The following is a 24,520-nucleotide window of genomic DNA, read 5'->3' on the forward strand; positions in this document are numbered from 1 at the left end:
TATAAAAAAAAAAAAAAAAGCGTTCTCATAAATTAAATAATATTTTATAAATAAAAATATAATATAATCTTGGATATAATTTTTATTTTTCGAAAATTGTATTTTTATTTATATAAAAAAAAATAAAAAAGTATATTCTCTAATTTTTTTTTTATGAAATGAATAATTATATATATATATATATACACAAAATATTTATATCTCAAAAATAAATTAAAAAAAATTGGAGGTTAAAATAAGGGACGAGAGACGAGTTAAGCCCCTGTCTCGAAGACATCTCTAATGGACAAATAACTACATCATAAATGGATTACTCAAAAAAAAAAATGTGAATAAGCATATTATTTTAAAAATATGAATAATCTAAGCTAATACCCAAATAAATAAATAAATATTATATATATAGATATATATATATACACGTGGTAAGAGAAAAATAAACAGATTATTTATTTATTTTTTTTAAAAAAAAAAGTAAATTAAGAAACGAACAGATCGATTACATTATTGGCAAACCTGGACGAAAGCAGAAACCGCAACGTCGTCGCCGGGACATTCATTGGACTCCAAATTAAGGAACGCCGTCGCTCCACGGCAGAGCTCGCCGGCGGCTTCCACGGCCTGAACCTCCGCCGATTTGGTACCCTGGCCGAAGAGGAACCCCTGTCCAGCAAGAGCGCCGGACGGAGTAGCCACGATGCACCCATGGTTCGGATGAGGAGCTGTCAATCCAGCGGATTTGTCGGCGATCTCGGCGGCGCGTTGGATGAATGTGGCTTCCAAGGAATGGGAGGTGGAAGTCGTGACGGCGGCGGTGTTGACATTTGTAGGAGCGGAGACTGCCGCCGTCGCCGCCGCCGCCGGCCTTGAGAGACAGATTATAGGTAGAGAAGGAACTAAAGAGAAGATCATCGGAGCTTTGGCGGTGGTGCAGTCTTCTTCTTCTTCTTCTTCTAATTCGTCGACTTCCGGCGGCCTCCGTTGGACGAACGGTTTTGTAAAAAGAAGGCCCTAAGGTTTGTTTTTATAGGAAAGGCCCCTTGCATTTTGGAACCTATGTTAAATTACGATTTTACCCTTGGTTTTATTATTATTATTATTTTTATTCTTTATATGGTTTGAGTTGAGTTGGGTTAATAAAAATTGAAAGCCTTTGTGGTAAATTCGGAATCGAAGCTTTTTTCCTCTAGAAATGAAGCATCCTAAACGGGATGCATAATGGGAGTCGTAGGAAGGGCAAAAGATAAGTGGATAAAACACAATTCTCGGGTTGAAATTGAGCAAAACTACACGAGTTGAATGCTTGTTCCACGTATCGAGGGGTACTGATTCAAATAGGTTAGCATGTAGTTGAATGCTTGATCTATTCGTTTTAGAAATTATCACTCGTTCTTCTTTCACTGTTTTGATCGAGAATCATCATATTTCAACCAGCAAAATAAATATTAGGTCAGAATTTCTTAAATTTTGATTAAGAACTCAATTTACCGTCAAAATTTAGAAAATTGATAAAAAAAAAATTATATTTTTTAAACTTACATAAAAGATTTTTCCATATTCAATCCAAATTTAATCTTTTTAGTGTAAATTAATTTTAGTGAAATAGTTGTTGAAATTAAAATAAATTGTATTAATGGGGGGCTTATAGGTAATTTTCAAATTGCCAAAAAAAACATGTCCAATGCCCAAAAAACAAAACGTTTTGGAGGGTAGTTTTTGCAATTATCCAAATAATGTTGGGAAGTTCAAGAAAAACTAATTTTATTTCCATAAAAAAAAAATTGACATTTGTGGATGATTATGACGTCACCATGAGAAGTGAAATTACTTTTATGCCCTCAGTTCGTTAAGAGAAATGGTAAGACCGTGCAAACGAGCGTCGACTCCTCCAAATCAGCGTATGATATCAATGCCATTAAGGAACTTATCGAGATCAACTCACCTGCTTGATAGTCAGTGCACAACAACACCTGGTGTTCTCTTCTCAGATTTAATGGCATGCCTACCATATCAACCGAATTCCATGGAACGTCGAACTTCACTCTTAACTTATTTGATGATGGTCAAGAACCTACTTCAGTAGAACATATCGTACGTCGAGTCGTTGCAAACGAATTTTCCTTAAATGTCACCTCGTCTTAATAACTCTTAAAAAAATGAACTCGTAATAACCATTTTAAAATATAACATGACATGGAAAAAGCTGTCGTTTACTACATACAAATTAGAATCACAACAATATTTTAGAGAAAAAATAATTTAATATATTTATAGCATGAAGAACGCCGTCGTTTACCAATAATTTCCCCATTTTGAACAAATTATATATATAAGTATTTAAGAAAAAAAAAAAGGCAGAAAATACAAAATAATTAAATAATTAAAAAAAAAGACAACGATGGACAGTGAAGGAGGAGCCACGTGTCCGCACATATTTCATTCCTCATTTCCTCTAAAATTTTCTATTTATTTATTTATTTTCGTCGGAAATCGATTTTACAGATAAATTATTTTTCAATATAATATTTATTAAAATATTATAAAAAACTATCCTCGTAAATTAATATATTTTCTAAGCAAATATATAATATATAAAAATAAATAATGTTCTATCAAAATAATTTTTAAAAATTTAAATTTTAATATTACAATATAACTTTTAACCATTATAATAAATCATTTAATTATTTTCAAAATTAAGTAATTTATTTAATTTATATATTTGTATGTTTATATATATATATGTACATACACATTAGCCATACACACGTACATTTTTTGGCCATTCACTTCCAATCTGATAGCAAAAGATTTGGAATCTAAAATTGTATGGAAATAATTAAAAAAATTTAAAAAAAATACATTAATTAATACAAATCATGGAATATGCTCGAAGAACAAAATAAATTACTAAAAATAATGCAAAAATATCCCAACAATGACAACTTTTATTTATTTATTTATTTATTATTATTATTTTATAATTTTTGTTTTAAGTGTTTAGATTAAACCCATAGAAAATTATGAATTTGATAGGATTTTTAAAAATATTTATAAACTAAAATAGATAATTTAAAATTTTGTTTTTATTATTTTTATTTATTTAAGAAAAAGACAAAAATAGAAAAATGGAGTGAGGGGCAAAATTAGATATAGATTCGTTCTTATCCCAATTTATTTGTCATTCCACGTGAATGAACACAAAACGACCAATTTCTCCCACACCCAAAATTCAGCCTCACACTCCCCTAAACGACCAATTTCCCTCTCTAACCGATGTGAAATCTTACAATCCACCCCCCTTTGTAGGTCTAGTGTTCTCGCTGGCACACCGTCCAGTCTGTCCCTAATACCATTTGTAACAACTCAAACCTACTACTGTTAACAATATTTTCCTCTTTGGGTTTTTCCTTCAAGGGCTTCCCTTCAAGGTTTTAAAATGCGTCTCATAGGGAGATGTTTTCGCACCCTTATAAGGAATGTTTCGTTTCCCTCTCCAACCGATGTAGGATCTCACAAGTGATAGCTACTCATTTTGTCTCACATCATAGAATATCATAGAATATACAAGCATTGATTGTCACTCCAAAATATTGTCTTTCCAACTTATACATACTCATGGATGATATAACTCTTAAATATACGCCAAAGGCATAAACGCATTTCAAACATGCTATCATTTGCAGTAATGAAAGTAAAAGACTATTGAGTTTGACATCCAAAAGAACGAAGGAGGCAAAGTTGTCGTTGAGGAAACAGTTCATGTTCAAGAACATCCTATAATATAAATTTGATGTGTCTATTCAAGATATCATATAACATATGTTTGATATTGATATGTGTACAAGGTTGAATCCATTTTGTGCCTAAGATGTCATGCAGTTCATCAACCCAATTTACTATGGTTCAAACCTATTGAAGCTTTTTTATTAAGTAATCATCAAAGGTGAAGGTGATACTGGAAGTTGAACCCAGATCGCTGGATTCAAAGTCTAAAGTGCTGACCACTACATCATAGAACTAAATTTTATAATGAAATCACCTTAAGGACACACCTTTATCATTGAGTAACTCTAAAAGGTGATGATCCTATCGATAGGTCGCTTGTTTCAAAAGGTGAAGATCCAAGTTGAACCCATGTCCTTGGAGTCGCTAGATTTAAAGTGACTTTTGGTTGAGTAACCTAAAAGGCGAAGGTCTTACCGGGAGTTAAACCCAGGTCGCTGGATTCAAAGTCCAGAGTGCTAACCACTGCACCATAGAACCAAATGTTTTAATATCAATCTTATAATGAAATCATCTTAAGGTTCACCGTCTATCTATCTAAAATCTAAAATCTAATGTATGAAAAAAACTACCCACTTAGTGAATTTGAAAACCATACACCACTATTTAACCAACAAGAGTTTCTATGAGCATTAGAAAGAAAGGAGCACCGGGTCGTCACAAAACAAAAAACCACCTTGAAAAAGATCCACATGAAACTTTAGAAAAAGGGTACTAAAAACAAAGTGTAGTGGAAAAATGAAAAAATGAAGACCAAATAAATGATTTTGTATGTCCAATTTGAATCGATATCAAAGGAGAAGTAATAGGTTGGAATGACAGGATTGAAACAAGAGAAATTTTGTACCCAAAACCGAAGTAGCTACCAAGCTACGCTACATCCCTTGAAATTGGTCTACCATGGTCATTGTAAAAAATCTATCCCGCCCTGTTTTCAAAATAGTTATTTTCTCTTTCTTCTTTTTTTCTTTTTCTTTTTGGTTTTGATTTTCTTTATATGCTCAACATCATCCCACCCTTCCTATCCCACCCTTCCTACCAACAGTTCCGTTATGTATGAGGAAAAAAAAAAAAAAAAAAGTGTGATAATAAAGAATCCGCCCTTCAATAAGCGAGGTAAAACTGTCTGAAGTTGCAACTAAGAAGCAGAACTAGTAATTACCCTAGCTAATATAGTAGCAGCATATATTTCTCTCAATTTGATGCATCAAACCAATTGCAAGCTAATTAAGAATGAAAAATTGATAGTTCCAACCGGAAATTTCGACAAATACTTACTGTATAAAGCCTCATTCATCACACCAAGTTCAAGTAAGAGGCAGATCTTCTAATTTATATATCCAGGCAAATGTAGCAGCAAACATCAAACATTAATTGAAACTGACCCATCAAAGATCCAAAACAATTGCAAGCTCATTACGAGTGAAAATTTGACACTTCCTTACATTCAGGACTTTCATCAAACACCTTATGTACACCCGCCGAAAATGGGATTTGACGAAAACCCATATCCCGAAATGCTAAATTCGAAAAGAGAAAATACCACTTTGAGCCGAATTCCAAAGGCGCGAAAGCTTCTAAGCCTGTGATACGTCTCCTTCGTCGACAGAAAACGAATCGGTGGAAGACGTTTGTTGGTGGTGCAGCGATGGTTGTTGATCGGAGTTTATCATGTTCTCCATATCCCTCATCCTCCTCCGAGCTACGCTTGTAACGAGAATGGCGGCGGTGCCAAGAGTCCAAACCCAGAGGATCTTTACGCCGGGGCTCTTCTGTCTCGCCATATCGGAACTTCACTTCCGCCGCCAAAACTCAAAAGCCTAGGTTTATGATTTGTTTTTACCTTCTATTCAAATTTTTTTAGGTTTCAGATCATTTATTTAAATATTTAAATTTTTAATTTTTAATAAAAAGTAAAACTATTTATTATTTTTGAAAATTACCTAACAGTGGTTAGATAATAAATAATAAAATAAATATAAAATTAAATTAAATTAAAATAAATATATGTAATATAATTATATTGAAAGTAAAAATTTATAATTTATAATTTAATAATTTAAGTTAACTTGTTTATATTACAAATCACAGAATATAAATTGATATATTTATAAAAAAAAATAAATAAAGATTTAAATTAATAAAATAACTAATTCACACATTGAATTAATTTCCTCCAAATTATAATATGATTGAATTGGTGGAAAAGCATATAAAATACAATCACGTGCATCACATTTTTTCAAAAGGTAAGTCCACGTGTCTCACGTGTGGGAACAAAACTCCGAATTAAATTTTAAGCTCACATTTAGGCTTAAATTCTGATTTTAGCATAAATATATTTTTAAATCGTATAATTAGAAAATTAACATTTTTATATAGCGGAAAAAAATGTAATATCTATTTTAACTTATTTTAAAAAATACATACGTTAATTTATTAATTTTAAATATAAATATATTTTTATATCTGCTGTTATTCTAAAATTTAATATTATCTAATTTAATACAAATATGCAAAACGCATCTGTAGTGTGTTCCCATTTGGTTGTATCTTCCAACTGTACGGCTTCATTAAGGGACTTTCGTTTCCCTTCATCAGTCACCAACCGATAGTGCAAAGAAGGTACATACCTATTTGATACTCTGATAGCTCTGGATTATCTTTTCAACACCGACTCAAATGTCACTTGCTTCGCTTATGGTTCCTTAGTAACAGTTTCAGGGGTTTCTGGAGTATCCGCTGCAACATCACTAGGTGAATCTTTCAGCAACTCAACCTCAACTCTCACTTGCTTCGTTGTCTCGATACTTTTCTTCAATTCTCTTATAATTCTTGTGAAGCTAACTCGTTTCCGTATATTTGAAATATAATAACCGAGTAATTAAATTAAACTAAGAATAATTTTTAAAAATAAAATATCAAATTTATTTGATTTTTTTCCACAAAAAAATGGATAAAATAAAGGTTTGGTTGACTTTCTTGATTTTAAATCATGATGAAAAGCTCAATTGTTTGGGTAATATAATAATTTTTCTTTCATATTCAAAGAACCAAAATTAAAATACATTTAAAATATTATTATTTTATCCATTAAATTAATTTTTTGATAGAGATGAATTTATTACACTATCCGATCGAAATATATTGATTTTACGATATTTTTAATTCGTTAAATTTAATTTAAAAATATTTTTTAGGTCGAAAATTTTCAATATTGGATAGTAACTCAGTTAATTAAGGTTTATTAGATATTTAATTTTTATTTTTATTTTGGAATTTAAAATTTAATTAATCTTTTAAGTAATTAGATGAAATATAATAAAGAAGGTAAAAATATATATTTATAAATAAAATAAAAATTAAAAAAAAAATGGAAAAAACATTTTTTTAATCATCAATATATATGAACAAAATGTGTAAAATATATAATTTTCTAATTTAAATATTTTTAAACAATTTGAAAAAATAAAAAAAATAAAAAAATGGTCGACAATAACAATTTATTTTCTTGACTTTAATATTTCCACATGCATAATATTTAAAACACGGGTGACTTACAACGGAGCTTAATAAATATTAAAAGAATCTTCGGTCTTTTAATAGCAAATATGGTTCGTTTTAGCCCATTACATCTCGGCATCACCGTCACAACTTTTTACTAGGAATAATATTATTATTATTATTACGTGACTCTAAATTTTATTTTAATAGTTATTTTAATTTATTTTGTTATTTAATTTTTTTTTTCATCTTCCCCATATGAAGGAACACTCTCGGTCATACTCTCGTGTACAACACGCGCGAAAAGTTACAATAATGTCATCTCTGGAAGCAGATCAAGTGATTTCCACTCAACGCAACAATGGCGGACGCTTCATTTCAATTCTTTAACAATGGCTTTGACCCTTCTTTAAATACTGATTCTTCTCTTTCTTTCTCTTTTCACATCTCCCTCTTCTTGCTTTCCCTTCAGATTCTCTCGTTTCGTCCCTCCAATCCCACCGCTTCGCCATGGCAGATGCTCTTCCTGATGCTGCCATGGACGCCGTCCAGAAGCGCCTCATGTTCGACGACGAGTGCGTCTTTTCTTTCTCTTTTTAGTTTTTGTTGTTAGTCTTTTGATTTTTCGTTCCGCTTCTTCTTGTTGCTTTTGACTTTGATTTGTGCGTGGTCATGTTGTTGATTGATTGGTTTCTCTCTGGTAATGTTGATCTGATTTGGATTATTTTGTGTTTATTGCTGGAGCATTGTTATGTTATGGGAAAACGGTGAAGTGTGTATTGATTTGGATGCTTAAGGTTTTTGTGGAACTTCGAGTGTTTGTGGATCAATTATAGGATCTGTTCTCGTTTGAAATCGGATGATCAACATATCCGGAAGTTTAATTGTCCTTTCTCTCTCTTTCTGATGTTATTTTTCAGCTAATTTCACTTTCTTCTTCTTTCTTTACAGTTTTTGTGTAGTTTTGCTTCTTTTGACTGGTTATTTTACGTGATTGTGTTGTTGATTGATCCTATGTTTCTCTCCATTGCTCTGATTTGCTTCATTTGTGGGGAAGAACTAAACTCGAAGCCTGATTTTTGTGTTTATGATTTGCTGAACCAGTTGAATTGGGTCTCAATTGAGATTCCTGATGAAATAATTTGCTCAATTTGTACAATACCAAGTTTGAATTTGGATAACTATCATGTCCCCGACTTTAATGGTCTTCGCACATCCTTGTCTCTCTCTCTCTCTCTCTCTCTTGCTGATATTATCTTTCATCAATTCATTTCACCTTTTTTACGGGTTTTATGCATTGTTCTTGCGTTTGACTTTGATTTTTACATCATCATATAGTTAATAGATCAAAGCCTCTTTGACATGTTCTCTACTTCGTCTTATTGACATGTTCTCTGTATTTGAATGGGGAAGGAATCAAATCAAAGCCTCTTTTTCTTCGTCAAGGGGGTGAAAATTGTTGATTAGGCATTTCAAACCAGTGGAATTGGGTTTCATTCATTTGAGGTTCCTGATGATTTGATGCTTAAAATTCCATACCTTTTGGTCTGTAAGTAATGATGGAAAATGTACTGCAGGAATTTTTAGTTCTTTGTCATGTTAAACCATCACTAAATTCTAAAAGTCGAAGTTTGATGAATCTAAATTCTTTTTCCTTGGAGATTAACAACCAGTGGGGTTAAGGGATTCGAATCTCTAAACTATGCTCATGTTGGCGAGTAATCCAACTGTTTAATATATTTCCCGAGCTTCTACGTTTTTGTTTCGGTGAACTCAGGGATTGTTATGTGTCATACCTTAATGCTTGTAACTGGTTCATCATTTTATTCTTCAACATCGTTTTTTTTGCCTCATTTTTATGTGAATTGTAACGTGTCATCCTTTTTCGTTTCTCTCTCGTGACCCTTTACCTGGGCTTCACTGGATTACTGTGGCTATTACTCTAAAATATATTGTATTCTCATCTGCTCAGTGATGTCTTGATCATAATTCAAGGGAATTGATGGTTTTGTGTGCATATATCAGGCCTTCATTTCTTGTTGATGCCTTCAGTTCTGTTAGAAACCTTAAAAATAAATCATGCTTTCTCAATCATTTTTGGCTAACACATGCCTCGTGTCGATCTCGAATTCCTGGACAGGTGCATTTTAGTGGACGAGAACGATCAAGTCGTTGGTCATGAATCCAAGTACAACTGTAAGTCAAATTTTATATCCAGTATTGATTTCTTAGAAGCTAGTTTCCTTGTTATTGGCTATAGTTTTGAGCTTGGATCGTGGATTAATGCTGCACAATTTGTTCTTCTAACCTGCAGGTCACTTGATGGAAAATATTGAATCTAAGAACTGGCTGCATCGCGCGTTCAGCGTCTTTTTATTCAACTCGAAATATGAATTGCTTCTTCAGGTATGTTATTCGGGTCGGGTTTTGGTTTGCACTGCCTATGCATAGTTTTCTCTATTAAATGATGTTTTTGACAGATTAGAACGTTTGTTTTCATGGCATGGATGGTTTTTGAGCTTTCTTGTTTCTTGTTAAGTAATACTTTTCAATCAGTTAGTTGAGTCTGCTAACTCATTGGGAGAAATCGATTTCTGTATTCTGATTGCGGAAGCTGTTAACACACTTGATTCTGTATTACTTCTGAAGCAACGATCCGCGACGAAAGTGACGTTTCCGCTCGTCTGGACGAACACTTGCTGCAGCCATCCATTGTACAGAGAATCTGAACTAATTGAGGACGATGCTCTTGGTATGTCTTTAACAACAAAATCAGAGCTGACCCCTACACTTTTTGAACCTCCTAATATGGATCTTCTTGTTCATCTACAATAACCAGGTGCAAGGAATGCTGCCCAGAGGAAGCTTTTGGATGAACTCGGTATTCCTGCAGAAGACGTCCCAGTCGACCAGTTCACTCCCCTTGGTCGCATGCTATACAAGGCGCCCTCGGATGGCATATGGGGGGAACATGAATGTACTTTCCTTAGCTCATCTGTTTAAAAACGTCGTACTGCATTTGTTCTGATGATTGTCAATGTGCAGTGGACTATCTCCTCTTTATCGTTCGAGATGTGAAAGTGAACCCGAACCCGGACGAAGTGGCGGACGTGAAATACGTGAACAAGGAGCAGCTGAAGGAGCTTCTGAGAAAAGCAGATGCTGGAGAAGAGGGGTTGAAGCTCTCGCCTTGGTTCAGGCTTGTTGTGGACAATTTCCTGTTCAAATGGTGGGATCATGTGGAGAACGGGACTCTCAAGGAAGCTGCTGACATGAAAACCATTCACAAGTTGACTTGAGAAGAGAGGACATTGTCAATCTTCTTGTTTGTTTGTTTCTTTCTAATAAGATCTGAACCTTATCTATGCTTATTTTTCCCCCTCGGAACAAAACAACGTCACATTTCATTGTCATCTTAGTTCCACGATCTATACATTGTGAAACTATCTCATGTCTCAGAACTGCTCGGTCATTTTGGCTTGCTTGCTTGGATACATCTATTGGGAATTGATCCATGTGTCGATCATTTCATCGGAACATTCCGAACATCTATCTATTTGGGCTATCTCAAGCATTAGACTCTCGCATCCATGCTAAACTATTTACGGCATGCGTTCCAGATATATATATAAAATTATGGCAACATTTTATTTCAATTAAAAAATAATAAACAATAAATAATTATCGAATACTTTCAACGTTCTAAAATCACAACTTTGATTCCATCTCGGGTACTTTACCATTATAAGATCCTATCTCAGACCAATTTTCCAATGTCTATTTATTTATTTATTTTTTAAAAAAATATCTTGATATTTGATGTAATATCTTATAAAGAATATTTTTATTTCTCTATTTTCTTAAAAATAAAATCTTAGTTGATGAATTTTTTAGTCAACAAATAGGAGATATGAATATTTAATCGGGTGATGTTGATATGACCCAAGTATCCGACCAACTATCTAAACTCAAACCATAAAGGTTGAGTTGGATTACATTTTTTTTTTCCGTTTAGGTTGAGTTAAATTTAGGTATGGAACAATTGACGAATATGAAAATAGGGTTATAATCCAACCAAACCCTACTTTTAAAATTAATAATATTTAACGTCTGTAATGATGTGAATGATGCGTTATGACTAGTAAATATTTGATATTTGAGTTTTATGAAATTTTACTTAGAGTAGAATATGTCTGATAATAACAATGAATTTTTTACAAATAATTAAAAAAAGAATAACCCGATAACTCAACAAAATCCAACCTAGCTTGAAAACACAGCTGAATGCCATAATTGTTAAGGCCAATTTTGAAGTTGACAAAAAGAAGAAAAAGGGAAGATTTTGTTAATTTTTAGAACAATTGAATGCCATAATTGGGTTTCACACAACGAACTTATTTCTTCATAATTTCTTCCCTTTTCACGCAATCGTCTTCCTCGTTTTCCTCTGGTCTTCCTATTTATTCTTCGATCCCCCCATTTCCCCCTTCTTCAACGCCGTGGACTCTCCCTTTCGCCCCAACTTCATAAAGGTAATTCCACTTCCCTTCCCAATTCTCGATTCGATTTGGGTCTTTTTGCTTCTCTTTGAATTTGAATCTGATCTTGATTTGTGGGAATCAGTTGCTTGAAGTTCACACGGTCTGTTCTGCCCAAAAATGAATGTTGTATTCTTATTGTTCCATTTCTTGGGTTTGTTTATGTCAATCTCATCGGATTTCAGATGGGTCTTTGTTGAGATCGGTGAATTTCATTGTGAATATTGTTTTGTTCGTTTGTTTACTCTAAACGTGCGATCGTGGAGATTGAGGTTTATTGAGTTGGACGCAATTGGATCAGTTACTTTTGTGTTGATTTAATGATTATTGTTGATCTTCTTCTGTTCGTCGATTACTTTTGTGTTGATTTAATGACTATTGTTTATCTTCTTCTGTTCGTCAATTACTTTTTTGTTGATTTAATGACTATTGTTGATCTTGTTCTGTTCGTCAATTACTTTTGTGTTGATTTAGACTATTGTTGATCTTGTTCTGTTCGTCAATTAATGACATTCTATGCACAGCCACTTTTCTGATTTGGATTTATGTTACTTTTTTTCGTTTAAAATTTCTGCATTACAATGAATTTTGTGGAGCTATCTTGTTTGACGAGCTTATTTGTTTCTTGTCACGGAGTTTCTATGGTTATCATTGAAGGCAAAATATGAAAAAGATGCATGGATAATCACTTCTTTTATTTTTTAAATGGGATCTCAAGTGTCAAATAAATGGTATACTTTGTTCGAGGGCTCTAGAGAAAAGGAGTCGAGCCTCGATTAACGGTGTGATGTCCCATATTGGTTGGGGAGGAGAACAAAACACCCGGGTATGGAAATCTTCCCCTAACATACGTGTTTTAAAGCCTTGAAGGGAAGCCCGAAAGTGAAAGCCCAAAGAAGACAATATCTGTTAGCGGTGGATTTGGGCCGTTACAAATGGTATCAGAGCCAGACACCGGACTATGTGCCAGCGAGGAGGCTGTTCCCCAAAGGGGGTAGACACGAGACGGTGTGCCAGTAAGGACGCTGGGCCCCGAAGGGGGGTGGATTGTGATGTCCCACATTGGTTGGGGAGGAGCACAAAACACCCTTTATAAGGGTATGGAAATCTTCCCCTAGCATACGCGTTTTAAAGCCTTGAGGGGAAGCCCGAAAGGGAAAGTCCAAAAAGGGCAATATTTGCTAGCAGTGGATCTGGGCCCTTACAAAGGGAAAACTATCTGAGGGCTCCATAGGTCTCAAAGGAGGCTCTATAGTGTACTAAATGGTGTACTAAGGTGTTACTGTCAACTCATTGCATATGGATTTTGAATGAAATCCATTACAAAAACATAAAATCTGTTAATTTTCCCACATATTTGTGATTGTGTTTTATCTGCAATATTGTTTTCTTTCAAGAAATGACCAAATGGAACAATTTCTGCTTTAGCTGAATTCAATGTTTTGTCTACAAACTTAAGGTGCTTGAAGCAAATGGCCTTGGTTACCACTGCAGAAGTTTGTGATGCTAATCCACAGCTCATTGTGAGTGGTGAACTTCGAGCCCTCGAACCAGTTTTCCAGATATATGGTCGACGCCAAGTCTTTTCAGGACCAGTAGTCACACTGAAGGTATTTGAAGATAACGTCTTGATTCGTGAGTTCCTTGAGGAGAAGGGTAACGGCAGAGTTCTTGTCGTGGACGGGGGCGGTAGTAAGAGATGTGCAATATTGGGTGGCAATCCTGTTGTCCAAGCTCAGAACAATGGGTGGGCTGGTATAGTTGTGAATGGATGTGTTAGAGATGTGGATGAAATTAACGGATGCGATATCGGGGTACGGGCTCTCGCTTCACATCCAATGAAAGCCTACAAAAAACGGGTCGGAGAAAAGCACGTTCCGATAACTATAGCTGGGACAAGGATCATGGATGGAGAATGGCTGTATGCAGATACTGATGGGATTCTGGTTTCACGAACCGAGTTGTCTGTTTAGAGAACTGTTGATTAGTTCCCTTCCAAAGATTTTGATGGTAGGATGATATTGTTATACGAGGACGAGGACGAGCACGAGGGCGAGCGCGAGGGCCAGAGCTCATCAGTAACGCTCTTAATGTCTACTTGTGGACCCTATAATTCAACTCCTTGTTATATTTATCACTAAAATGATGTATTATTACTTGAGCTTAATATGATGTTGTGTGCTGTGAAAGATTGCTGCATTATTGTTGTAAGCATCTTATTGTGTTATGAACACTAAATACTTGATTGAAGGAAGATCCATATTTCTATGTAAATCTTCATAAATGTTGAAACTATTTTGAATGTGTTCTAATTATGTTCAATATAATACAGACAGGTTTCTGTAGGCATCAGCTTGTGACAGATAAACAGAGCTTTTGGGTTGCAGCTATGCAAATGCAAGGACAATGGTTAGCTGATTCCCAGGTTAGAAACTCCATTTACTTTCTTCCATTGCATTGTTTTTGTGGGCTGCGATCTTCTGGCTGTCTTATGAAAGTTTCAAGTGTTTAAAAAAACGTAGAAAGTCGGTCGAAATAGATTCTCGACTATGATAGTAAGGGTCAAATGTTTGGAGATACCTTCCAAACTCGATGATTGCATAGTGCACAGTGCATGTATCATTTTGGTACAATGATGTGTCGGGACACTAAGCATACTATGTTGAAGTTAGTCGGATGTTTGGTGATATCTTTCAAAGTCGATGATGGATCCTAATAATGAAATAGTCTTCATTGCATAGTGCGCAATGCACGTATAGTTTTTGTGAGATCCTACATCGGTTGGGGAAGAGAATGAAACATTCTTTATAGGGGTGTGGGAACCTTTCCCTAGCTCGAAGGGGGATGGATTGTGAGATCCCACATCGGTTGAGAGGAGAATGAAACATTCTTTATAAGTGTGCGTAAACCTCTCCACGTTTCAAAAACTTTGAGAGGAAGCTCAAAAGGGAATGCCGAAAGAAGACAATATCTGTTAGTGGTGGGCTTGGGCCATTACAGCCATGGTACAATGGATATGTTGGGACACTAAGTAAACTAGGTTAAAGTTAATTGGATGTTTGGAGATACTTTCTAAACTCGATGATAAATTCTAATAATGAAATAGGCTTCATTGCATCGTGCACAGTGCACATATAACTTTGGTACAATGTTATGTGTCAAGACACTAAGTAAACTACGTTAAAAGATAGTCGGATGTTTGAAGATACCTTTCAAGCTCAATGATAGATCCTAATAATGAAATAGGTTTCATTGCATAGTGCATAGTGCACGTATATCTTTGGTACAATGATATGCGTCGGGACACTAAGTAAACTACGTTGAAGTTAGTCAGATGTTTGGAGATACCTTCCAAACTCGATGATGGATCCTAATAATGAAATAGGCTTCAGTGCATGCACAATGTACGTATAGCTTTGGTACAATGCTATATGCATTATGATACTAAATAAACTACGTTGAAATTATGCGTACTTGTGTTTAGATTATGTTGTGATGCAAGGATATATCTATGCAACTCGAGCTCAATACATAAGACTAACCTTAGTTTAATTAAATTATCGATATCAATCTATAATATTTATAACAGAAACTTTGACGATAATACTCTTTACTTTTTACTTAATACCTAAAATATCATTTGTGAAAAATTTAATTTAAAACCTTAACCTTTGTCATTTTTTGTTTCATAAAAGTATAAACAATTATAAATTAAATTAAAAGAGTTTCAAATATAAGCATATATATTTTTTTTCTAAATAAATAAAATATTTTTATGTAATATATAATTTGAAATTATAAATTAATATTTTCTAAATAAATTTATTGTAAAGTTTGCGGATTTTATTAATAAATAAATAAATTTTGTGGACGAAAATTAGCACGTGAGTAATACTGTATCACGTGTCAAATTTAATGTGCGACTTCCTTTATTTTTATTTTTATTCTTATTTCCTTAAACTGATTTTTTTTAATATAAAATTTCTATGAAAAGCGTCCTATCTTTAAATAAAAACATTAAATTTTCCTATAAAATTCCAAAAAATTTATTTTAATTTAAAATAATATAATACATTAATCATTGAGTTAGGTAATATATATATATATATATATTTTTAATTAGTTTTATGTTCAAGGACAACCCTGTCTTTCCCTCCACCTCCTTTTTCTAATATGGACTTTGACCGGAAAGGTTTCCGGTCAATCTACACAGTTAATTAGGCTTAAGAAACTCTCGAAAGGGCCCCATCTTTCCCTCACGAGCCTCTCTCTAATATGAACCTTTAGTTAAAAGGTTTTATGCGTTCGGTGAATCCACACGATCCTAAGAAACTCTCAATAGGGGCCGTCTTCCCTTCGTGAGCCGGTCCCTAATATGAACCTTGAGTTAAAAGGTTTTATGCGTTCGGTCAATCCACACAGAGTTAATCAATCCTAAGAAACTCTCGAAAGGGCCCCATCTTCCCCTCACGAGCCTCTCTCTTAGTTAAAAGGTTTTATGCGTTCGGTGCATCCACACGATCCTAAGAAACTCTCAATAGGGGCCGTCTTCCCTTCGTGAGCCGTCCCCTAATATGAACCTTGAGTTGAACGGTTTTCTACTTCAGTCAAACCACACGGAGCTAATGGAACCTAAGAAATCTGAAAAGTAGCCCTATAAATTATGAAATATATTTGAGTGGATGGACTATATATAGAATATGAATCAAAGTTAAAAGGAAGGTCTAAAAATAAACAATTTTTAAGACAAAAGAAGGTAATCTAATTTTTATGTAATAGAAAAAAAGAAGAAAAAGAAGAGAAGAAGAAGATCTTGAGGACTATTTTAAGGGAAAACGAAATTGCAGCTAACAGAATTTACGCTTCTTTCTACCTTCCTTCCGATTTCTTCTTTTTTGGTAATTTTTCTGTTTCGATTTCCATGTATTTCATTGTTTGTTCTTCCATCAATGTCATTCAAATTACTCCGTCATCCACTTCCAGGTATAGATCTTCGTTGTCACTGCAACTCAAGCTCCATTTCGCATCGCTTGATCGATTCTTTTGTGTTATCAGCTGACGTTGACTTTAGATTATGTGAAGTATTAGTACTGTGTAATGAATGCGATTCATGGACGACAATGGGGAGAACAGCAGATCCCCAACTTCTTCAACGTCTAAGTTTTCGGATGATGAAGTTCTTGTGGATGCCAATGGTGGAAGCTTACGAGCTTCCAAGAGAGGGAGAAATGGATTCAATGTATCCAAGAACAATTTGGCGTTGCCCAGGTTTCGTACTGCGAGTCCTTTGGGATCGCCTATGGTTCGATCTCCTTGCCTCACTATTCCGCCGGGAATCAGCCCTACTCTGTTGCTTGATTCCCCGATTACGCTGCTCAATACACAGGTGAGGTTTGGGATTGTATTTTGGATGCTGGAATTTTCATGCATTTCTGTTCTCTGTTTCTTTTTTGTGCGTACATCAAATGGAATCCTTTTTCAGATGATGCTGTTTGTGATTACTTTGCCTTCCACCTTTGGAATGTAACTGTGGTTAAGAAAAACTTAAAATAATTAATAGTTAACTTTAGAACAACAATCTAGATTCAAATCCTGTGGTTGTAGGATTCAGGAGAAGAATGATGGGGCTGTGTACGAAATCTGAATTTCAAATCCTACGTCTGAGGCATAATTTAATTTAGTTTTTCGGTGTAATAGCTTCATTATCGTGTGATTGTGTTCATTCCTACTGATTTTCTGTTCTTGACAATTCTACAAACCTTTTCATTATTATCTTCTAGTTTTTTTTTTTCAAATCACCATGAAGGTATGAGGTGGGTGGTTTCAATTTTCTTGCATTTCTTTTCTCTGTTCTTTCTTGTGTCTACGTGGAAAGAATGGAATCCCTTCGGTTGTTGCTATTGTAATTACTTGATGCCGCAGGATATGCAAGTGTGACTAAGAAATGCTTAAAAGAATGGATAGTCATTATTTATACCAACAAGGCACACTTTCCTTTTTCGGTGACCTAATCATAAGATCTCCAAAATTAAATGTGCTTGACTTGGAGCTATCCTATGTTGGGTGACCTCATAGGAATTTGACAAAAAACCTTGACTCGTGTTGGTTTGTAGGGAAAAGTAACATAGCCATGTCACGGTAGATGCAGGGAAATGTCAGGCTGTGTGCTGCATTCTGAATCCTGGTCTGCACCCTGATCCTGAGCTTGAAGCATTACAAAATTGATATAGTTTTTTTTTTTTTTTTTTTTTTTTTTTTTTTTTTTTTTTTTTTTTTTTTTTTTTTTTTTTTTTTTTTTTTTTGCACTAATAGCGATCTATCTTTAGTACTGATTTTATATTCTTGACAGGTTTTACTAGTTTTACAAACCTTTTTATTGTTACTTTTTAGTTTTTCTCAAAAATCCATTTTAATGGGATGTTATGTCAGGATTTGCCATCTCCAACCACTGGCACTTTTCCCATACATCAAATAAAAGATGAGCATTCATTGTTGAATCCTGTAATGCCTGAAGATGGAAGTAGCCACGGCAGTGAGGATTCCTACTTCAGGTTCACACCTCATGGGGAGCTTAATACTCTTCAAAGTCTTTTCAGGCTTGAAAATCAGGTAACTGATGCTATTTCTTTACGTGTTTGCATAGCAAGTAGTAACTTTGCCCACAATCTTTGTGAATGTGTGAGTGAGAAGGCATGCTTTAACTAGGATGCACCCATGCATCATTCTCCATAGTTATAGAAAGCTTTAGCTTGAGTTTGTAGTGCATAGAGCACAACACCCTAAGACTTAATTGAGATGAATCAAAAGACGGGAAATTTGAATCCTAAGAAAACTTAATCCTATGTGAGTACTGAGATTGGTTTTCTCCTTTTCAACTTTGTTAGTAGTTAGGAATTAGAAGCTCATTGAGATGTAACATATTTAACTCTAAATTTGCTCAAGGTGTTTATCCTTAGCTTATGCATCTTTTGCTTGCTATTCAACCTTATCATGTGAATTTCATGTTATGGAAATCCCTAAACCCAAATCAAATGCTGATGTTTGAACTGTGTTATGAAGATCATCATTGTCTCGTGATAATAATTATTTCCCCAATTGAAGTTATCATCTTATTCATCGGCCTTATCAAATGTTCAATGTTGAAAATCAGTAAACCAATATTCATATCACTATCTTTATGAAATGATCAAATGTATTTCTACAATTTGATCTTGTAACTCATAACAATTTAAAACTAGAGAAGTCATTTTGTAGCAGAAACATTTTATAATTCATATAGAATATCTGAATTTTCAATTTAATAGTTATCTCGAGCTAAGCGGGTTTCAATAGGGTGGATTGCAGGTTCGTCAAACCTGCTACCTTTGAACGTCAGAGATGATTGAGAACAATGAAGTAGAAAGTTTAAATCTAGGGTGATCATGGTACAGTAGAAACATTGACTGTAGTTGGTGAAAGTGGAAAGGCAATGATACAAGTATTAGTGCACGTGTAAAGAGCATTTTGATTTCTAAGAGTATGCCTTCTTGTTTTTAAGGTTAGCAAAATTCAGAACGTAAATGGTTTGGCAGCATGATGAAATTCAATATTGTTGGAAAAAAGCGTAGTTGTTGGTGGGTTTTCTGTTTGACTCAAGCGAAAGGGCCGTGTGGAATGGTGGATCAAAATTCTCTTGCATTAATTATGGTTTTGAGACACAGATTGTAGTGGAAGATAGTTTTCAAATTGTGTGTTTTTTTTTTTTTTTAATTTCTCCATGACAAGTATTTAGCTTTGGCTTTAAGCTTAAACCAGGAACTGTATCAACGCTGAGGCACTGAAAAATAATATATTTGGAGAAGAGGGAAGGAAAAAGAGAAGGAAATAAAATAAAAGGACTGGTACCGGAAGTTCTTAAGTTCAATTGATTTCAAATTATTGTTCCTTTCAGATTTTATTAGGCTTCATATTGGTGTGTTGAGAACTATCGGCCAAAACAATCCCAAAACTCAAGATGAATACTGTTAAAATCCCGATGGATCTGATATGCTGAACTGTACTTGTTATTCAATATGGTTTCTGATAAGGAAAAAAAAAAGAAAAAGAAAATTCAAGCTTGAAAAAATATGAAAGCACTTGCTTTAACAGCTTCTACTATGTTTTTTCTTCTTCTGCCTCCTTAATATTACACATGCAGAGATATACAAATGTCAATTGGAGAGCCTGTCTGTAACTGTTTGGCACCTTTTTTTTTAATTTCATTTATTTCAATTGAAGTGTTTTCTTATACTAAAAAAATACATGAAAACTGTCACCTCAAACCCTCCATTGCTCCGTCATAATATGGCATCTCCACAAAGCTCCGACTGTGTCGGGTTTGGAGCAATCTCTCAAACTTATCATCAGCTTTATCGTCTTTAATATTTGTTTTGGAGCAGTGTTATTATCTCATTCTTATGGAAAATTTTCTGGTGCTAAATGGGTATCAAGGGGTTATGAAAAAATGATTTGTGACTCCAGAATGCAGAAACATAATGGAATCTTAACGAGGTAATGGGCGTGTTTTAGGTAAGGCCATATGTTGAACAATAGATTCTCATGTGTGAATTTTACCATATGTTAGTTACTTTTGAGTCTTGCAGAATGGGCCAGATATTCTCGCATATTCTTCAAATAGCTGATCCTTGTAGACATTAGTCTGTTTGATGTTGAGAAAAATGGTCCTTATCATTTTGTTTCATTTTATTGCAATTTTTTTCTCAGGAAGCTGACATTGATCGTCAAGCCTTTGAATCAGAGAAAGCACTGATGGATTTTGAATTCCTAACTGATTTTTCAAAAGAAGGTTCTGTATTGAAATATGACATCGCTTCATCCACTGGTAATAACCATTTTGATGGAAAAAGTGTTAATGGAAACTGTGACAATATGGAAAGTTGTCTTTCTGCTATAGCTCATAATCAACCATCTACACCTGAAGAATCGGCAAAAAGAGATGACAGTGAGACGCAGCATCCTTTAGAAGGTGAACAGAAAGGGTCTTGCATTCCTATGGGAATGTTAAGGACATCAGAAGATGGATACAACTGGAGGAAATATGGACAGAAACAGGTCAAAGGTAGTGAATATCCAAGAAGCTACTATAAATGTACACATCCAAATTGTCAGGTAAAGAAGAAGGTGGAGCGATCTCTTGATGGTCAAATAACAGAAATCATCTATAAGGGTGCTCATATTCATGCAAAACCTGATCCCAATCGTCGAGCCATGCTTGGATCCATGCTAATGCCAGATGATACTCCAGAAATTGGTGAAGGTGGTGGAAACCGTGCCAAAGTTGAAGCTGGGCTGACATGGAGAAACACTCAATATGGGGTGAAGGATACCAAACCCATTTCAGATTGGAGTGTTGATGGTCTAGAAAGGACATCCTCGATATCAGTTGTGACTGAGCTTTCTGATCCATTGTTAAATCCCCAAGGAAAAAATGTTGGGGTATTTGAATCTGTGGGAACTCCAGAGCTTTCATCCACACTGGCTAGTCATGATGATGATGGCAGCGGTGGTGGAGACGATGATGATCTTACAACTCAGGGAAGTATTTCAGTTTGCATTGAAGCTGATGATGCTGAGCCTGAATTGAAAAGAAGGTATTGATCCTACTATTAACTGGATATTATTATAAAATAGAAAGCCTTTAATATGTTCATTGTGGACTACAAAATGGCTAGAATAACTTTGTAGGTATAATTCTACAAGAGGAGGGGATTTAATAAAAGATATGACTGTAAATGTATGGAACTGATGAAGTCGGCATCTACAGCCTTATTTTCATATTCTTTTCTGGTGAGCAGTATCTTCAGTTTTTGAGGCTATAGTGTGGTTGACTTTCATAACCTCCCCGGCTCCTACCACTTTAATTGAGCGCATTTTTGTGGATCTACTTAGATCTAAAATATTATGAATTACTGAGCTTAGACTTACACAAAACGTATTGGTAAGTTACCGATCTAACCTTCATTAATTTGATCATTTACATCTTTTCAATTGATGTCCTTTCGCCGTAAGATTACCTCAAGTAGCTCGAGTTTGTTAAAAACATCCTGAAAAAGTTCATAATGAGTTGCAAAGATTGCTCATCTTCTGTGTGACTATTGTTGCAGGCGAAAAGAGGGTGGTTCAATTGAGACAAACTTGGCTTCTAGATCCTTACGTGAACCAAGAGTAGTTGTCCAAATTGAAACTGACGTCGACATACTTGAAGATGGGTATCGTTGGCGGAAGTATGGGCAAAAAGTTGTCAAAGGAAATCCAAATCCAAGGTACTAACATTTAAATCCATGCTAGTGCGTGTGTAAATGGGTTTTTTGTTGCATTCTACGTTGTGTTTCTGAGGACCAAAGGGACGATGAATGAGTTTACTGTAAAATTGATAGCTCTTACTCCATTAACATTCTTATTTTGCTCGTACTTCAAAAAGTTTTCCTCGAGCTAAAATAGTCTCTGTTCTCGAACTTTTGATATGATCTTGATTTGTGAATTTGAAGATAGTAAGGATGTGGTGTAGGCATCAACATGGTATTGTTACTGCTTGTCATACTATATTGATTATGTCTCCTGTCATTTAAGAATTACTGTTTCGTCCACAGGAGCTACTACAAATGCACGAGTGCAGGCTGTGCAGTAAGGAAACACGTTGAGAGAGCATCACATGATCTGAAATGTGTTATAACAACATACGAAGGAAAACACAATCATGAAGTGCCTGCAGCAAGAAATGGCAGTCAAGTAAACTCGAGTAATGGCAATAGCCAACCTTCTACTTCTCATGTGCAACCGAACATGGATTTGTCCAGAAACTCAAATGTCACAAATTCCGAATCACAAATTCAAGATCTTGCCGCCCAGTTTTATTCAAAACCTGAATTTAACTATGACTATCAGAGATCTGGTTGTTTTGACACTTTTAGGAACGATATAAAACTTGGAGCTCCTTCATTCTGTCAAATGAAGTTCCCTCAACTGCGACACACCTTGCCTTATAGCTCCTTTGGTTTAAATTCAAAGCATACTTCAACAAGCATCTCTAGTTCTTTGGCATCTGTGGTTCCAGACTTCCCAATTTCCTTGCCATTGAACCAAAACTTCTCAGCTGCTGGTTTTGATTTTACCAATGGAAGATCAATACCACCATTTCAGGTTTTCCTCTCTGGTCAGCAGCTTAGAGAAACTGATAGATTTCTCACGCCCAAACAGGAGCACGATGACGATAACATCCGTGCTTCTTTCCAACCAATTGTTGATAGTTCAAGTGGATCTTCATCATCATTGGTCTCATCAGTTTATCAACATATCATGGGAAATTTTCCGTAGCTTATTCGTTCTTCACACAAGTGTATAAGTGTAGTAAAGCTCCATATAGTTTCCACAGTAACTCTGCCTCAAATCTCTTCAAGCTATTTCCAAAGTGGCAGAAAACGTTTAAATACAAGTACTAGTGTTAAGTTAACTGAGAACAGCAGTAGCCGAGGTCGAAGCTTTGATCATCTCTTGTGTAAGCTCTAAAATAAGTTCCTCAGAGGCATTTTACCATCACCCACATGTATATAACTCTGTAGAGCTCAATTTTGATTGTTTATTACCCAAGTTAAAAACACTTACCTTCTGCATTGTTTCAGTTACTGATGTCCATTCCAGAACAGACAACTTTAGGCTATGAAGAATGGGGTATGGGAGATCATGCCACTCCTCAGATGGCTATCTTGCTCAATGCTGCCTTCCACATCAGGTTAGATTCTTGAACTGACTAATTAAAGAAGCATTTTGTGAAGTAATTGAAGAATATTTCAGCTGTGAGTTGATATCCACTAAAACTACCTCTTCAAAGTACTGAAACAGAGTAGCTAACAATGGGTGAGGCTCTTGATCTCACGAACAAACTGCCTTTAATTGAACTCTTGCAGGTGAATAACTATGGCCCAGGTCCCTCATTTCCAGTGTTGTAGGTAAGTCGGAGGTTCATGGGTCATTAGATAATTAGATAATGTTTTTGTTTCCAATTTTTAAGAGAAAAAAAAACGTTTGGTAATTGTTCTCCTCACTTGTTTCTCATTTCTCAGAAATGTTTTCGAAATTGAGTAGAAATTTTGAAATAACAAAATCAAATTTGTTATTTGTTTTTGTTTTGAGTTTTTTTTTTTTTTTTTTTTTTTTTTAACACATAGATAGAAACATTGTCGTTGTTACTTATAATAAATAAGTATCTTAAAATAAATGTAACATAGAGATTTTAGTATTTCAATTTCAAAAATTAGTATTCTTATAAAATTTTGAAGATCAAGAAATAAAGAAACGATTGCCAAACATGTTTTTCACCTTTTTTTTTCGACCAAAAAAAAATGAAGATCACGATTGTTTTTTCGAGAAAAGAAACTACAAACAAGAAATGAGAAACAAGAAACGAGAATGACAACCGAATGAGTCTCTGTACATTTTTGGGGAAATCTTCCATCCTGAGTTTTATAGATCGATTAATTTTGAGCTGATTACCTTAATTTGATTTAAATTATTTTAGAGAGGTGTGAGTGATGTTATCAAATGCAAACTTGTTCTTTCTTTGTAAATCAAATAAAAGAAAAATACATGTAATAAGACAATCTTTATGATCCTTTCTTCATTTTGAATGAACTATAAACATCTACAAGTGAGACTTT

The 24,520-nt window shown here is 34.6% G+C and overlaps 5 protein-coding genes and 1 non-coding gene across 11 annotated transcripts in view; 3 read left to right on the forward strand and 3 right to left on the reverse strand.

Annotated features, from left to right (window-relative positions):
• LOC111485042 (riboflavin biosynthesis protein PYRR, chloroplastic-like) overlaps positions 1–1,006 on the reverse strand; it is a 5,900-nt gene extending 4,894 nt beyond the window's left edge. For 2 of the 3 annotated variants that reach the window (XM_023131728.1, XM_023131729.1), the window contains exon 1: positions 517–1,006. In XM_023131728.1, the coding sequence (XP_022987496.1) occupies positions 517–912 (396 nt within the window). In that variant the 5' untranslated portion in view covers positions 913–1,006. The remainder of the gene's footprint in view (positions 1–516) is intronic. The other variant, XM_023131730.1, reaches the window with a different exon arrangement.
• A 3,188-nt stretch (positions 1,007–4,194) lies between these two features.
• TRNAQ-UUG lies at positions 4,195–4,266 on the reverse strand. Its single transcript has one exon. It is a non-coding gene; the product is annotated as a tRNA-Gln (tRNA).
• A 747-nt stretch (positions 4,267–5,013) lies between these two features.
• LOC111485045 lies at positions 5,014–5,622 on the reverse strand. The gene has a single exon (XM_023131732.1). It carries the CDS (start codon positions 5,568–5,570, stop codon positions 5,364–5,366), a length of 207 nt encoding a protein of 68 aa, XP_022987500.1. The 5' UTR covers positions 5,571–5,622; the 3' UTR covers positions 5,014–5,363.
• Positions 5,623–7,646: 2,024 nt separating this feature from the next.
• Positions 7,647–10,838, forward strand: LOC111485818 (isopentenyl-diphosphate Delta-isomerase I-like). The gene is made up of 6 exons (XM_023132855.1): positions 7,647–7,865; positions 9,431–9,486; positions 9,605–9,696; positions 9,940–10,042; positions 10,130–10,267; positions 10,336–10,838. The coding sequence occupies exons 1-6, from the start codon at positions 7,801–7,803 to the stop codon at positions 10,587–10,589; spliced, it is 708 nt and encodes a 235-aa protein (XP_022988623.1). The 5' UTR covers positions 7,647–7,800; the 3' UTR covers positions 10,590–10,838.
• An 829-nt stretch (positions 10,839–11,667) lies between these two features.
• On the forward strand, positions 11,668–14,102 carry LOC111485820 (putative 4-hydroxy-4-methyl-2-oxoglutarate aldolase 2). Of its 2 annotated transcripts, none has more exons than XM_023132858.1 (2): positions 11,668–11,822; positions 13,257–14,102. In XM_023132858.1, exon 2 carries the CDS (start codon positions 13,301–13,303, stop codon positions 13,799–13,801), a length of 501 nt encoding a protein of 166 aa, XP_022988626.1. In that variant the 5' UTR covers positions 11,668–11,822; positions 13,257–13,300; the 3' UTR covers positions 13,802–14,102. The 2 variants fall into 2 exon arrangements, with proteins under 2 accessions (XP_022988626.1, XP_022988625.1); XM_023132857.1 differs by having other exon boundaries at positions 11,677–11,822; positions 13,288–14,102.
• A 2,540-nt stretch (positions 14,103–16,642) lies between these two features.
• Positions 16,643–24,467, forward strand: LOC111485817 (WRKY transcription factor WRKY24-like). Of its 3 annotated transcripts, XM_023132854.1 has the most exons (8): positions 16,644–17,214; positions 17,942–18,012; positions 18,258–18,437; positions 20,571–21,457; positions 21,971–22,129; positions 22,457–23,361; positions 23,486–23,595; positions 23,771–24,467. In XM_023132854.1, the coding sequence occupies exons 3-6, from the start codon at positions 18,333–18,335 to the stop codon at positions 23,178–23,180; spliced, it is 1,875 nt and encodes a 624-aa protein (XP_022988622.1). In that variant the 5' UTR covers positions 16,644–17,214; positions 17,942–18,012; positions 18,258–18,332; the 3' UTR covers positions 23,181–23,361; positions 23,486–23,595; positions 23,771–24,467. The 3 variants fall into 3 exon arrangements, with proteins under 3 accessions (XP_022988621.1, XP_022988620.1, XP_022988622.1); XM_023132853.1 differs by lacking the exon at positions 17,942–18,012 and having other exon boundaries at positions 16,643–17,214; positions 22,457–23,409; XM_023132852.1 differs by lacking the exon at positions 17,942–18,012 and having other exon boundaries at positions 16,643–17,214.
• The last annotated feature ends 53 nt before the right edge of the window (positions 24,468–24,520 follow it).

This window comes from Cucurbita maxima, unplaced genomic scaffold, assembly GCF_002738345.1.
Source record: "Cucurbita maxima cultivar Rimu unplaced genomic scaffold, Cmax_1.0 Cma_Scf00010, whole genome shotgun sequence".
Classification (NCBI taxonomy): Eukaryota; Viridiplantae; Streptophyta; class Magnoliopsida; order Cucurbitales; family Cucurbitaceae; genus Cucurbita; species Cucurbita maxima.

What these genes read in the sequence shown, in the direction of transcription:
- LOC111485045 (XM_023131732.1), bottom strand. Translation starts at nt 5,570, where the DNA reads ATGGCGAGACAGAAGAGCCCCGGCGTAAAGATCCTCTGGGTTTGGACT.
- LOC111485820 (XM_023132858.1), top strand. Translation starts at nt 13,301, where the DNA reads ATGGCCTTGGTTACCACTGCAGAAGTTTGTGATGCTAATCCACAGCTC.
- LOC111485818 (XM_023132855.1), top strand. Translation starts at nt 7,801, where the DNA reads ATGGCAGATGCTCTTCCTGATGCTGCCATGGACGCCGTCCAGAAGCGC. An exon ending in TCATGAATCCAAGTACAACT is followed by an intron (nt 9,487 to 9,604) that starts GTAAGTCAAATT and finishes TCTAACCTGCAG; the next exon opens with GTCACTTGATGGAAAATATT. An exon ending in AATTGAGGACGATGCTCTTG is followed by an intron (nt 10,043 to 10,129) that starts GTATGTCTTTAA and finishes TACAATAACCAG; the next exon opens with GTGCAAGGAATGCTGCCCAG.
- LOC111485817 (XM_023132853.1), top strand. Translation starts at nt 16,930, where the DNA reads ATGCGATTCATGGACGACAATGGGGAGAACAGCAGATCCCCAACTTCT. An exon ending in TTACGCTGCTCAATACACAG is followed by an intron (nt 17,215 to 18,257) that starts GTGAGGTTTGGG and finishes ATGTTATGTCAG; the next exon opens with GATTTGCCATCTCCAACCAC. An exon ending in AAAGGAAATCCAAATCCAAG is followed by an intron (nt 22,130 to 22,456) that starts GTACTAACATTT and finishes TTTCGTCCACAG; the next exon opens with GAGCTACTACAAATGCACGA.